Here is a 13,651-nt window from a genome sequence, read left to right on the forward strand (position 1 = left end):
AAGAAAGGCCTAGGTGGAAAAAGTGTCTGTCCCTGACTTGTGAAGTAAGACTTCTCACAGAAGAAGCGCATTTCACTAGGGAAATATAACTAGCAAACTTGTGCTGGACTCTGACACTCTAACTCAAGCTGCTACGCCTGCCTCAAAAACATCCCTTTGCTCTGCACAAGTTTTTGGCCTTTGTAGGAAAACTACTTGGTAATATTTTTAAGCCTGTGCTTTGATGAAGTCAAAATAAATTATTAAAATGGCCCCTTCTGAATTCAGAAAATAGAAAAAAACCCCAGTGAATGTGATCAATTAGCAGTGGAGGAAAAGAGATTTTATTTTAAAGCCAAAGAACTAAAGTAATAGATTTTTTTTTATATCTAGTTAGTTGTTTTCAGAATCTGCACATGTACTGAATTGTGATATTTAACACAGAAAATAAATTAGGGCTACAGCTTAAAAAAAAAAAAAAAATTCTTAATTTCAACTCCTAAATACTTCTATTAGACTCTGGGAAAAAAAAAAATGGACCATCTTTCAAATATGAGAAGCCCTCAGGAACTCACACTGATCCTGATGTGAGAAGCAGCAGAGGGGTGTTTATAAGCGGGAAGAACGCAGATTTAGGGCATTGACAAAGGAGCCCTTGTCTCATCTTGTCATGACAGTTGTTAACACCTTAATCCAAACAACCCTCCTGCTCTGTGGTCTCAGAGTCACCATTTTCTAATCACTGCCTGGCAGCTACCTGGGGGCACTGCTCAGCTGTTCAGCACATGGCGCTGCTGAAGTGTTTGAACCAACAAACCAGTGGAGAGGGGTACAAGCACATGTTCCCCTCAGCTCTGGGGATGGAGACCTCTTCTCTTGGGAAGAGACAAGGTGAGCAGCTGTTAACAATAGCAAACCACCATGCCACAGGAAAAAGCCCCTTTTTTTTTTTTTTTTTTTTTTTTCTTCTTCTTCTTCTTTTTGTTTGGTTTTGTTTGAAGTTGCAGACACAGCTGTGCCTGCAGAGATGAGACTTCTCACAGGACATACTTGGCACTGTGAGGACAAAACCCCAAGTCTCCAGATGCCAGGGGTCTAATGTAACCAAGGGAGAATACTCTTCCCCTGTGAATTAATCTGTAGAGACTTCCTAAAGTTCAGGTTAACGATCCTGTCATGAAAATTCAGATAGCATTTGGGGACGATTTAGGCTTCCATTGCTGCAAAATACATGGAAGATCTGCAAAATTTCATTTTAAAGATTAAAGCCTTTTTTGAGTCCTACTAATGTAAAAATGATTCAAAAAGTAGGAGGATTTTTTTAAAATCATCAGATTTCTCTCCAAGTATGTAAAATGTTTCTCCATGGCTACTTCACTGCATGTCTAATTTTAACTTGGACTGAATTTTTGCAGGCAAATCGTAAATGCTTTTAATAAGAGACCTACTATTATTAATATACTTGTTGATAAAAACAATTTTTCAGATTCTTGAATCCACAATTCCCTAACTAACTGTTCTAAACTTCCTGAATCCTTCTGCAATTTTTGAGAACATTGTCTGAAAGGGGAGCAACAAACTCATGAATATAGACAGTCTCTACCATCTCTCCCATGTTTAATACAACAGAGAAGTATTGAAAATTACAGAGCATCTCCTCCATTCTCAAAATAAGGGACACTGACTTATTCAATGAAGATGGCCTGTTTGAAGAATTTTTGCAAAGCAGCATTTGTTGGAGGAATAGGAGGTATATTGGATGCAGATGGATCCGTCAGGGGATATGGCTGTGAAACTCTTCTGAACTATAACAACAATATTTTCAGATCTGTAAAAATGCCAGATTTTGGCCAGCTTTAACAGCAATTGAAAAAGGCTCATGCTCCTCCCAAAGTTAAGCTCTCTGCTTCAAAGCCTGGAATAAAATACCTGAGATGGCAACAAGAACTTTTCAACAAAAATAAAATTACATATTTTCCCTGATCTCATTCTTCTTAGAAGAAAAAGAATTTTTCTGAAGTTTTCAAAAAGCACTTGGCTTGAAACAGAGAATTAAAACTCGTCAACTAAAATAAAGGAAATACTACACTAAATGGAAATAAGATTTGGTGACAGAAAATAGTAGGCATACCTAAATATAGGTGTTAAAAATTCTATTTAATAATGAAAGTGACAATCCACATGACAGCTCTTATAATTTTATTAAATTATTAAAATGTCATTAAATTAAATTATTATTTGTCTGTGCTGATTTTCTACAAACAACTAGTGTTACAGTTTCTTAGTTTTATTAGCGAGAAGTCAGGAACAGTAAGATTTATCTTTTGGAAATTTCTTCGTTTCTTTTTTGTAGGTGTTACATACATACCTCTTCAGAGAAGTTAACGGCTTCATTCACACTAGTGAATTCTCGTTATGGCTTGAGAGGGAGTCTGGGACTCTGCAGACTGCATAAATCAGAAAAAAGTCAAGACTTCTGATCCCAAGACAATAAAATTATTACTTTATATCAGTGGAAAGACAATCAAGAAAAAGGAAATACTTCAAATCATAAATAATAATAATAAAAAAAGGTATTCACTGAAGCTAACTTTTTAAGAAGCAAGTCCACCTCTTCCTACTGGCCTAATCAGTATCAAGCAGCTCTGTGAAACTCGTAAAACTTTCTGTTGTGGATATTAGAAATCATCATACACCCTTGTTAGAAGTCATCATCCTTTCAGTCCATCATCAGTCACAAGTCGATCATCCTTTCTCACATCATATGATTATAGCCTTGCTCTGGAAAAGATTTTATTTTTTTTAAGATATCCCACTGAATAGAGATGCTATGCTGATCAGAAGGTCCCTGTCTTGATTTTCAATAAAAACTCTCCATGCCAAACAGCTTGAAGGAAATGGGCAGTGATGCTGAATGAAATTCCTGGTAGAATGAAACATAAGCAATCAGCTTGAATATGTTGATCCCAAATCTTCACACTAAGGATGTAAACATGAAGCCAATTACACAATATGCAAATATATTGTATCACATCTGGATTACATATGCTCAGCTACTTCTCCATAGAGAAATCCTTTACAAAATTCATTAGCAATTAACAGAAATACAACTATGGTGACAGATACAATTTAGCTACCAGAAAAGGGAAAAGAAAATCCTTTTCTACAAAACATATATATATATGTGTGTGTGTGTGTGTGTGTGTGTGTGTGTGTGTGTGTACACACACACATGTATATCTCAATAAAAGTGATTAATGCTGCCGAGGCTATCAAAAGCAAAAACAGATCTGCTGTATGGTACATTCTTCTATCCTAACTCAGCTGATTTTCAAATGTGAGCATAACAACACACTAATGCTGCACCTGTAGTTACCTTTCCATGTCTTTCATTTCCTTGATGTAAGAAAAAAAATGGAAAAACATGTAGAGCTATGCATCTTAAGTAATGATAGGGCCAGAAAAGCCCACTAAGATAATCTGTTCAAGTTCTGTAAGAAATTACAAGATTACAAGTCTAATAAATATTACTTACTTACTGCTAAGATCACCTTTTTCCCCCTATTTCTGAGAATATGTCCCTAAATAAAATGACAATTAGAACTTATTGGGGTTTTAGTTCACACAGATGATCAACATGAAAAAGCATATTAAAAAACCGAGCACTCAGACCGAATAATTCAGTGTCATACTTATTTTACTGAAGTTAAAGACAGCAGCACTAACAATAGCATTTAAATTATTCTAATTTTTAAAATATTTAAGCTGTTTTAGTATCTGTGCCACTCAGTTTTTCTTACCCACTTGATGCTATCTACATAAAACTGCATTCTTCTTGCCCATACATGATTATTTACTTCCTAAAGCAATAAATCATTTTCACTTGGTGCCAACAACTAACAGTCTTACTATTCAGAAAAATCTCCCTCCCCTCAGGAATTTCACATGCATGAAGTTGCTACACAGAATATACAAATATGCTTTTTCCCCATTGCCTGTCACAGACTACTCAAAATAAATCTGGAGTCTTTGGATAGCAACAGAATCCAAGTAAAAAAACACTGTTTTAAAAACCTGGATTTTTGTTTTTGTTAGTCCTTCTTTCTTTTCTGTTAGGAGAATTTATCTGGATTAGCTGATGGTGCATGCAGCCTTTGCGTCATAGAAAAAAAGCATTCACTGCTTTTTCCAGTATTGTGATAAAACTTATTAGTAAGCATTAGATGCTCTCAGACCCATTAATTGTGTGATTTGGTTTTGGGGTTTCTTTTTAAACAAATAAAAGTATTTCTTCATATAGAATACAAGAATACAAGAAAACTGGGCAAAACCTAATATGCCCTTAGTACTTTTGCTCAACATATCTACGCTTCCATCTTGTAAATACTTAGACATAGGGTTATGGATGTGTGAAGTGTAACTCAGCTTGCTAAAATCACATGCATAAATGTCAGATAAAAGCTTAAACTCTCAGTAAAGTACTTAATTTGCATAATTTGAATAGAGGAGAGGAGTAATAGTCGCAGTACCTGGCAGATTAAATGTAAGAATAGACCCACAAGGGAAAGGATCTCCTTTTCCAAAATATTTGAAGCCATGAGCAATCTAGTATGTTCCAAATTGAAAGCATTCATTTTTTTTTACAGAATTTTTATGAACCTTAGGAATGAAAATTAATTTGGACTAGTTGAAAGAGAGACTCAACTCCATGACTAACATGGGAATTACCCTAATCCTCTCTTCAACTCCATCATGGAATTTTAACAAGGTTTTTCTGGAAGCCCTTGAGATCTCCTAGCTTGAACATTAACTTATGTCCACTATTTTCATACCTGTTAAAACACAGTCATAAATGCAATCTGAGGCTGAATTAGGAGATCAACCCTTTGAGTTCTGAATCACTTGTTTGAATCTTGGCCAGAGATTGCCAGCTTGCTGGCATGATATAAATGAAAAAAGTTGACGAGCTCATCCTAGCAGCAGTACTAACTGTATTTCCAGCTATACCTACTTAATGCTAGATTATTTCTATGGGGGAATAAATTAAAAATGTGTTCTCTTGAGCTTATGCTACAGATTAAGGATTCTCTGAGGAGTAATTTGTGTTTGGAAGCAATGCACAAGTTTCTCCTCTGCTCTGCTCTCCCAAAGAAATGTCTCTCACCATAAAGAGATGTGATGCAGAGATTTATACCCCAAAAGGTACTACCCACCCTGGACCTCTGATCTCTTTATCACAATACCCAGAAGTAGGGAACTATGAGCCAGAGGAAACTTTTGGTTTTAAGTAAATGAGGCAAGCCTACTGCTTGATTCAAACTTGTTCGAGGCTGGAAGATTCAGTAAAATGATGTTGGTGAGAGCAATTTTTCTGCCAGCGTTACTAATCCTGCCAAGTGAACTTAAAGGCAGCAGTAGAACCATAAGAAGCATTAGACAGAGCCCAGATCTGGTAACTTTCCAGATATGCTGCGGAGCCTTTAGTTTTTCAGGCCTTTAGGGAAGGATGGGTTGAAGGATGTGAGGGGCCAGGCTCATTTAGGTGACAGGTAATTATTCTCATCGGACAGCTGGTTTATGGAGTAGTTTATAATGTGAGCTTTGCATTCTGTAAAACACTTGTAAAAGTGAATAAATGCTCAAATACAGCCATTAGCAAATGCTAATATTTTGCCTGCCTATCAGAAAATACAAACAGGAATATGTTACTCAGGGAAAGTTACTGTTTCATAAGCAAATCCAGGCTTTTCTTTTTAGAATTGCTAAAAAGACCGAATACATGATCCGTCAGGTGCAAAACCGGGAAACTCATCCTTGTAACAGGGTATAAACATCAGCTGTGCCCTTCTTGCTTACCTTCCCTCAGTCTTTGGCTAAATTTTAATCCAGAAAACTCATGACCAGCCGTAGTTTCTTTCTCTCATTATTCTTCACAGCTCTTGGGATCGGTACAATTGCACGGGCTACAACTTTAAAGAGGGCGCGGGAAGGGGAGGGGGTGGTGGTGGTGGGGCTGTTTTTGCTAGTTGAGGCCGTCTCTGCTCGGCCGAGTCTCATTTGGTGTTCAAGCCTCGCAGGTGGTGTCTGGCTCGCCCGGCGCCCGGGCTCTGCTCTGCCCCGCGGAGGCGGCGGGCGGCGCGGCTGCGGCTGCAGGCACGGGCGGGCGAGCATCGGCCCCGCGGCCTTCTCTTCTCTCCCTCTCCCCTGCCTCGGGCGCGCAGCTGCATCCCAGCTCGCGAGTGACCGCTATTTTCAATTCCCTGGCTAATGAAACCAGCCTCGTAAAAGCACGTACTTACCCCGCCTTTCCCCGACAAAAATATAAAGGCAAATCCGCAGTTTCCTTTCAAAACACTGAGCATGAGGGTTTGCGTTATTTTTTTAAGGGGGGGGGGGGGGCGGGAGGGGGAAGTATTTTTCTTGCAAGTTCAGGTGTAAAGATGCTTTAAAATAAATAATGCACCATTTTGAAGGAACGCTTCATGAGATTGCCTAGGGGCCAATGTCTACGAATCCTCCCCTCACTATGTCCCAGACTGAAAAGCCCTGATGCATAGACATAAAACAACTTTGCCGATTGTGGGCGAGCGAAAATCCGTGCCAGCTCCGCAAATGACCCAGCACTTGGTACTTGCTTCTGTAACTGTTCGCTCAGCAGCACTCCCCAGCTCCCTTCCGCACGCCGACGTTTTCGGACCCGCGGACTGCGGACCTAGCCAAGCTTTTGAAAACATTTGCTAATAAAATTCAGCAGGTAGTTTAGACAAAGAAATACGGAATGAGGGGGAGGGAAGATGGATAAAGGGAAGAAGAAGAAAAAAAAAAAAAAAAGAAAGGAAAAAAAAGAGGGGGAAAGCTAAGCAGTAACAGCTGAGCGGAGGTTGCCGATCCGCCAGCACTGGGCGGCGGGCAGGGCTGTCCCACGGCCCCCGGGCTGGGCACCAGCGGCGCCCCCGCAGCTTCTCGCTGCACCGACTGTCCCCTACCGAGCACGGCGGGGAAGGGTCCTTCCTTCCCCAGAAAGTTCTCGCCCCCCAAACCATTGCGGAGCACCAAGCGTGTGGGTTGGAATCTATTTCCTCCCACCGCTCTTTAGCTGTTGGCGTTGCAGGGTCAACGGGCGCTGGCGCCCGTCCCGCTGCCCCCAAGCGCCCGCTCTCCGGGGACCGAGGAGGGGCAGCACTACTCGTAGGCACAGCGGCGAATTTCCCCGGCGCTCACTGTGCCGTGCCGTTCCCATTGGCCGTGCGGCCGGCAGGGAGCGACGGGAGGCGGAGAGGGAGCTGCCAGCAGCAGACAAGCAGGCAGGCACCGGGCGGGCGCGTAGACAGGCGCAAGGCAGGCAGAGGCTGCTGGGGTATTGTTATCATTGTGCTTCGGCGGAGGGCTTTGCCTGCAGGGGGAGGGGTGGAGGGAGGAGAAGAAAGAGGGAGAAAGTGCGGGGCGAGCATGCAGCAGGGTTGGGGCCGGCGAAGCGGCGGTGCTGGCGTGCCTGGGCTGAGGCGCTGAGAGGAGCCGCCTGCCCCAGCTCGCTGGGGGGCACCGGCGGGAGGAGCGAGGCGGGCACGATCCGGGCGTGGGGAAGGCTGCCAGCCGAGGGGAGCCGCCGCCGCACCGGCCTCGCAGCAGCAGCAGCGACTACTTCTTTCTTATCTCCCAGCCTTTTGTTCGCCCATCCTCCTCCTCCTCTTCCCTGCCCACCCTCTGCACCGCGGAGGGGACTCGGCAGAGAGACAAGCAGACTGACCCGGAGCTGAGTTTCACCCATCCTCCGCCCCCCGCTCTCTCTCCCTCCGCTGCATCGCTGCCCATGAGCTAGAGCGGCAGCCGGCTCCGGCAGGCGGGGGCAGACGCCGACCGCAGCTCCCGGCAGCTGCCGCTGCCCGACCCTCCCCGCCGCTCCCCTCGCCCCGCTCCGCGGGTTCCAGCCGCGCTCCGGAACTGCTGGGGGCCGCCCTGCCGCCGCCCCTCCTCGCCTCCATGTGCCGGGTAGCGGGAGCGCCGCCGCGGATCCTGCCGCCGCTGGCGCTGATGCTGCTGGCGGCCCTGCAGCAGGTAAGCACCGCCGGCGGGTAGCGGGCCGGGCTGCGGCTCTTTGTTCCCCTGCGGGCGGCGATGCCCGGGGAAGGCGGGAGAGCCGGGGGGAAAAAAAAAAAAGGGGGGGGGGGGAAGGCTGTCTCCTCTTCGTGGTGGGGGTTTCGGGGAGGGGGTAGGGAAAGGTGGGCCCGCCGCCGGGGGTGCCCTGGGGTGGCTCGTGGCCGCTCGGGCAGAGCCACCTGCTCGGGGCAGCTCCGCCACCGGGCTCCGCGCCGCGGGGAGAGAGAGAGGGGGGAACTCCTGCCCGGAGCCGGCTGAGAGGGAGAGGGTGGTCCCGAGACGCGAGAGGGGGTGCGGGCAGCGATCCCCCCTCTTTCCCGGGAGAGCAGGTGCCGCGGGACGTGGGGGGGCTGGCCGGTACCCGAGTGCCTGGCAGGAGCACGGGAGCTCGGCCCCGCCGCGGGCGCGGAGGACAAACTACTGGAGTGGGGGACAGAGCGAACATTCCCCCCTCCGCCCCGCGTGATGAAGGGCGGGCTGGGGTGCCAGAGAGGTGCGGGGTAGAGAGCAGCCCCCGCGCCTCTGCTGCCCCCGGCTCCCTCGGCCGCTAATCCCTTCTCCGGGAAGAATTTAATCAGCCTCCGCCTGGGCGCTGGGCTTCCCCACCCCCTGCCGCTAACGGGAATTTCCACTGGGACAGGCTCGGGCCCCGAAGTGTTTAATTTATTATTATGGAAGTTCTGCTGCTGCCTCTCCCCGGCGGCCTCGCCGGGGCGCTCCGGAAGGGCGAGTGGAGGGGTCCCGGGGCAGCTCCGGGCACCGCTAGCGGCGGTGTGCTCCCCGTGGGGCGCAGAAAGTGGAGGTCTGGGGCGAGATGGGAGTGACCGGGCGGGTGTGGGGAGGACGGGGAGACGACAAAATGGATCCCGTTGGGGCAGCAGGGGCAGTGCCCACGGGGGGTGGTGGTTGGGCTCTCCTCCGGCGGCGAGGGGTGCTCCGAGCGGGAGCGGAGCCGGGTCACCCGGTGGGTTCCCCGTTCGCTTTGTGCTCGCCGAGCTCGTATCCGGCGCGGCGCCGGGGGTGGAGAGGGCGGTAAGTCCGAGGGACAGATGGCGCAGATCATCGCCTCTTAATGGTATTTGCGATTGGGGCATTTCTGTCGGGCCGGGGGAGCGGGTTGAGGCGAGGCCGGCGGCGGGGCCGGGGTGCCGGGGCGGCCAGGGCGCCCTCCCGCCGCGCCCGCAGCGGCTGGCGCAGGGCAAGGGGGGGCGGCGGGCGCAGCCACTGTCCATGGTGCGGCCCCGCTGCCTCCGCCGCGCCGGGGCGGGAGGAGACCGCCCGGCCTCCCGTCTCCTGTCCGCTTCTCCGTCTCTGACACTCCCGGGCACGGGAGTCCCTGGGCAGTTGAGTCCTTCACGCAGTTTCTGAGGCGCTCTTAGAGGCTGATGACTTGCACCAGGCGAGAGAGGTGCTGAAACGCTGCTCCGCGGCAGCCGGGGATTTTCCCTTGAGTCCTAGGAGGAGGCGAGGCAGGGTGGCTGGCGTGACTCGGGAGTGTCCGGCTGAGCATGAGCGGCTGCATGTGATAGCAGACACCGTGTTCAGAAACTTGTGTGTGCCACTTACCGGCTGTTGTTGTGTTGTTGTTTTTTCGTGTGCTGTTTACTGTGTGTGCTGTTTACTGTATGTGCTGTTTACTGTATGTGCTTTCAGTTCTGTTTAGTCTTCCTATCTCAATAAATCTTTAAAGCACAAAATCGGCAGTAAGCTTTTATTCCGCCTTCGTGGTTTTTTAGTTGTTTGGGGGTTTTTTGGTGTTTTTGTTTTTTTTTTTTCCCCTGCCAAAGGCAGGTTTGAGACTGAAGCACAGGCTATGAATTAAGGACGGGAACTAGCCGTGTTGCTCTTAATGTATCACTCAGTGTCACTGGCACGTTATGGTTGGGGAATCCAATTTCCCCCTTGTTTCGGTATCCATTAAATCAGGTTAGGGTTGATTTTTAATAGTGTGTAACAAAATTGGAACTTGGGTATGAAATCAGATTTATAGGCCTGTGTCTGTACAACGCTTTTATTTTAAAAGCTCTTTTTTTCCCTCCCCCCCCTTCCATCATGCATACTGCAAGGACCTTCACCAGCTAGGTGCAGTGCTAACTTTTTTCCCCTGTCCTCATACCTACCACTTGTGGTTTGTAGGAGGTTATTTGTATCAGGTTCTTCTGAAATGTTGAACCCTTTCACTCAGTTTTGCCTCTGCAACACAGCATCTAACTGCATTTATTTTCCAGAGTTAATAATCAGTTTGTTACTCATTAGTGGTGTAGAAAAGCTGTCATTGTGGAATTACTTGAAAGATTGTGACTGGAGCCAGATTTTAAGGGCAGATCTGTGAATGTTGTTTATGTTCAGGATATACAGTTTAAGAGTTTTGGCAGTGTGTAATCTGCACAAGAAAGGAGGGAATGAAAACTGCACTCTGTTTTGCTGGTTAGCGTATCAGTATGAGTCTGGGAGTATACATGAAAAAAATCCTGACAGAAGAGAGGATGGAAGGAGTGAGTCTTGTTTTTCTGGCTAAAACAACAATTCCAATTCAGCAAAGGAATTGGAAAGCTAGTATGAGTTTCCAGGAGTGAAACTACTATTAGAAATAAACTGGAACACAAATGAAAATAAAGTGCTAAAAAAGAGAATTTTTTTTTTTTTTACTATCAGCTGATTGAATCACTACCTGGATGTTGTCAGTTTCTAAATCAAAAGCAAGTAAACAATAAAGCAGTTCTGGAGCCTTTTGAGCTTAGGTGTCTGGTTTGAATTCGAATTACGATGACAGAAGATGTAAGTTATTACCCTCTGCAGGCAATTTTGGTCTTCTTCCAGGTCTTAGCGAATGTATCCAGGTGATAAAGCTACTACCCTAAATGACACTCCTGTTAAGCTACCTCAGCCGAGAATCCAGCAGTGGCATTTCTTGCCAGTTCTACCCCTCTAGTAATTACCCCCAGCAACAGTAGTCTATGGCTGGGATGACGCTGTTTTGTGCAGAAACAAGATCCCCTGTTATGGGTGAATCTTCTGGCTCTCTCAGTATACCTGTGTCTTAAATTTAATTTTTTTAAATCTGTATGAGCATGAGTTTTATGGTGTCTCTGATAAATGTCTCCATTAACAGACTCCAACACTGTTAACTCCTTGCAAAGTAGACTGAATATAGTGAATTGAATGCATTTTATAGCACATTCATAAGCCCCTGACCAGGGTAGTTATGTGGTATACCTCAGCCTTTTTGGATGTACGTCTTTGTGTTCTGGTTTTGTTTTGTCTTCCAAGACTCCATTGGAAAAGTTAAATGTGGCAGGGTATTGCAGCAAAGAGCTCTCCAGTCCTTGTCTGTCTGGTCTAGGTGATAGTGACACCACTGACACATCCTCCAAATTCAGATAATTGCAGAGTTAAATTTCTTTGGATATTAAACTGAATATATTATTTAAATATGTTAAAATGCTTTAAAAAAACCACCTCCTTTTAACATCTGTTATAGGACAGATAAGGTTGTGTAATTCAACGAGTTTTTTGAATTTAAGTGATTGGTTGACAGGAGATAATCAGATTTTTTTTAATACGCAAAATTATCTGGGCAGATATTGTAGCAAGCTCAGAAATATGTATTCTGCTTATGTACCAGGAGGCATATATTCTCATGTTGTCAATTGATGTATTTTTAATAAATGTGTGTTTTCTAGAGAGCCTTTTACTGCTCTCTCTCTTCTTGAGAAGTACTGCTACCTAGGCATACAGCTCAGTGTGCTGGAAAGATGAACGTATAGTTTTATGATACCAGCTTTTAAAATATTGCCCAAAATTGCCATATTTTTGAACTACAGCTAGTCAAGAGTGCGTAATTCAAAAACTCCCTGTCTGTTATTTTCCTTTCTGTTTCTAGAAGTTGGAGGACCTCCCAGAAGCGTCATTGGAAGAGCCCTGTCATGTTCTATCTTACTTGGTTTTGTTGATGCTTTTATGTCAATAATGTAATTTATTACTTCTTTTAATAACTGAGCACTAACACATGAGACAATTTAGTTGTGACAGAATTGCATGTTTATATTTAAAAATAGCTTGAGGAAGCTGTGAGTAAAGCTATTTTTACTCAATACAGACAGTATTGTGTAAGGGACTTGTCATGTGGTAATGAACAGGAATTTTTGAGTGGCTTTTCTTGCTTAACAGAATCATTTACCAGTTAAACTCTCTTTCTGTTTCTCATTGGTTTTGTAAGTGCTTTTCAGGTTAACAGAAAAGTTCAGAAAGCTTGGAATAGTTTCAGTAGTTACCTGCACTCCCATTAGGATGAAATCAGAACTTATTTTGAACAACACACACACGTGAAGCCCAAGTCCATTCCCAAAGGCTGTGCAATCTCTGATGTTCCGTGGAATTTTTATTTTAAATTTTTGTTATAAAGGGTAGGAGGAACCAGTAGTGGCCTTACAGAGTAGCTAGCCTGTGTGCTTCCACTAACCCAGTGGCACCAGTTGTGTGTAAGGTTCAGTGAGACAAATCACAGAATAAGGTGATGATCCCACAAGGATCCAGCTCCTGGCCATGCATAGCACCATGCCCAGGAGTCTCACCACGTGCCTGGGAGCATTATCCAAACTTTGGGTGAGGAGTAATGATGGTGAAAAGAATACTTGACATCATTTGCAGGAGCAGTGGTAAAACACTTCTGACCTACCGCTGAACTGAGACTCGCTTGTTGGCCAACAGTGGCATATGATGAGGTGAATCCTGAGAGGAAAGGAACGTATATTATTGCAGGATGAGTTTAAGGAAGATCTGTATTTCTCTCAAGTGCATTTGTAGTTTGTGAGTGAGCTGAGAGAGGCCTTTTTCACCTGGGTGTTGGGCCATGTTGCTGTTCACCTTGAGCGGTGTATAATCCAAGTGTGCGTGATTCATCATTTGATTTGATCCTGCACTTCTTGTTGAATGATCATGGGAGCTCTGTCTGAATAAAGAAGGGAAATTAGGCTTTCTATTTTTAAATGGCTTATGAAAACAGATACAGTATCAGCAGCTTCCAAGATGGAAGGTAGTTCGCTGCCAAATCTTTTCAGCATTTCACTTCAAGTATTTGGTTTTAGTCAGTATTCGTATATTTAATTAAATTCCATGTTTCCAAAAGGCACGTTTATCCTCTTCTCTAGGCACTCCTTGACATATTTAAAAAATATATTTTTACCAACAGACTCCTCTAGAGACTCTCCCATTTCTTATAATTAGCATATAATTATCACCCAGCAGCTGAAGACATAGTTAAAATTTTGTGATTCCCCCCAAAGAGGCCTTGCAAGACCTCCCCAAAGGTCAGAAAAAGCAGCATCCTCCTGTATGAAATAGCAGCAGTTTTATGGGCTGAGATGTTCAGTGTGAGCAATGCAATGACTGTTATCAAATCAGAGAGAGGTAATTTCTTGTAGAATAATTAGAATGTGTGATCAAATACAGGACCAACTTTTTTTTTTTAAGTTCTTATTAAAAGGATTATTGAAACTTAGATGTACAGAAATTTTAAGATGTCCTTCTCTGGGCTGTGGCTTACATGAGGAACGATGTTATAGAAGATGCAGCC

The 13,651-nt window shown here is 45.1% G+C and overlaps 2 protein-coding genes across 2 annotated transcripts in view; both read left to right on the top strand.

Moving 5' to 3' along the window:
- The first annotated feature begins 764 nt into the window (after positions 1-764).
- Positions 765-7,798, top strand: LOC131378526 (uncharacterized). The gene is made up of 3 exons (XM_058420038.1): positions 765-870; positions 6,850-7,283; positions 7,640-7,798. Exons 1-3 carry the CDS (start codon positions 765-767, stop codon positions 7,796-7,798), a joined length of 699 nt encoding a protein of 232 aa, XP_058276021.1.
- A 117-nt stretch (positions 7,799-7,915) lies between these two features.
- The window catches only part of CDH2 (cadherin 2), a 115,150-nt gene continuing 109,414 nt past the window's right edge, over positions 7,916-13,651 (top strand). The window contains exon 1 of the mRNA XM_040087533.2: positions 7,916-8,034. Coding sequence (XP_039943467.1) covers positions 7,960-8,034 — 75 coding nt within the window. The 5' untranslated portion in view covers positions 7,916-7,959. The remainder of the gene's footprint in view (positions 8,035-13,651) is intronic.

This window comes from Hirundo rustica, chromosome 1 (assembly GCF_015227805.2).
Source record: "Hirundo rustica isolate bHirRus1 chromosome 1, bHirRus1.pri.v3, whole genome shotgun sequence".
Classification (NCBI taxonomy): Eukaryota; Metazoa; Chordata; class Aves; order Passeriformes; family Hirundinidae; genus Hirundo; species Hirundo rustica.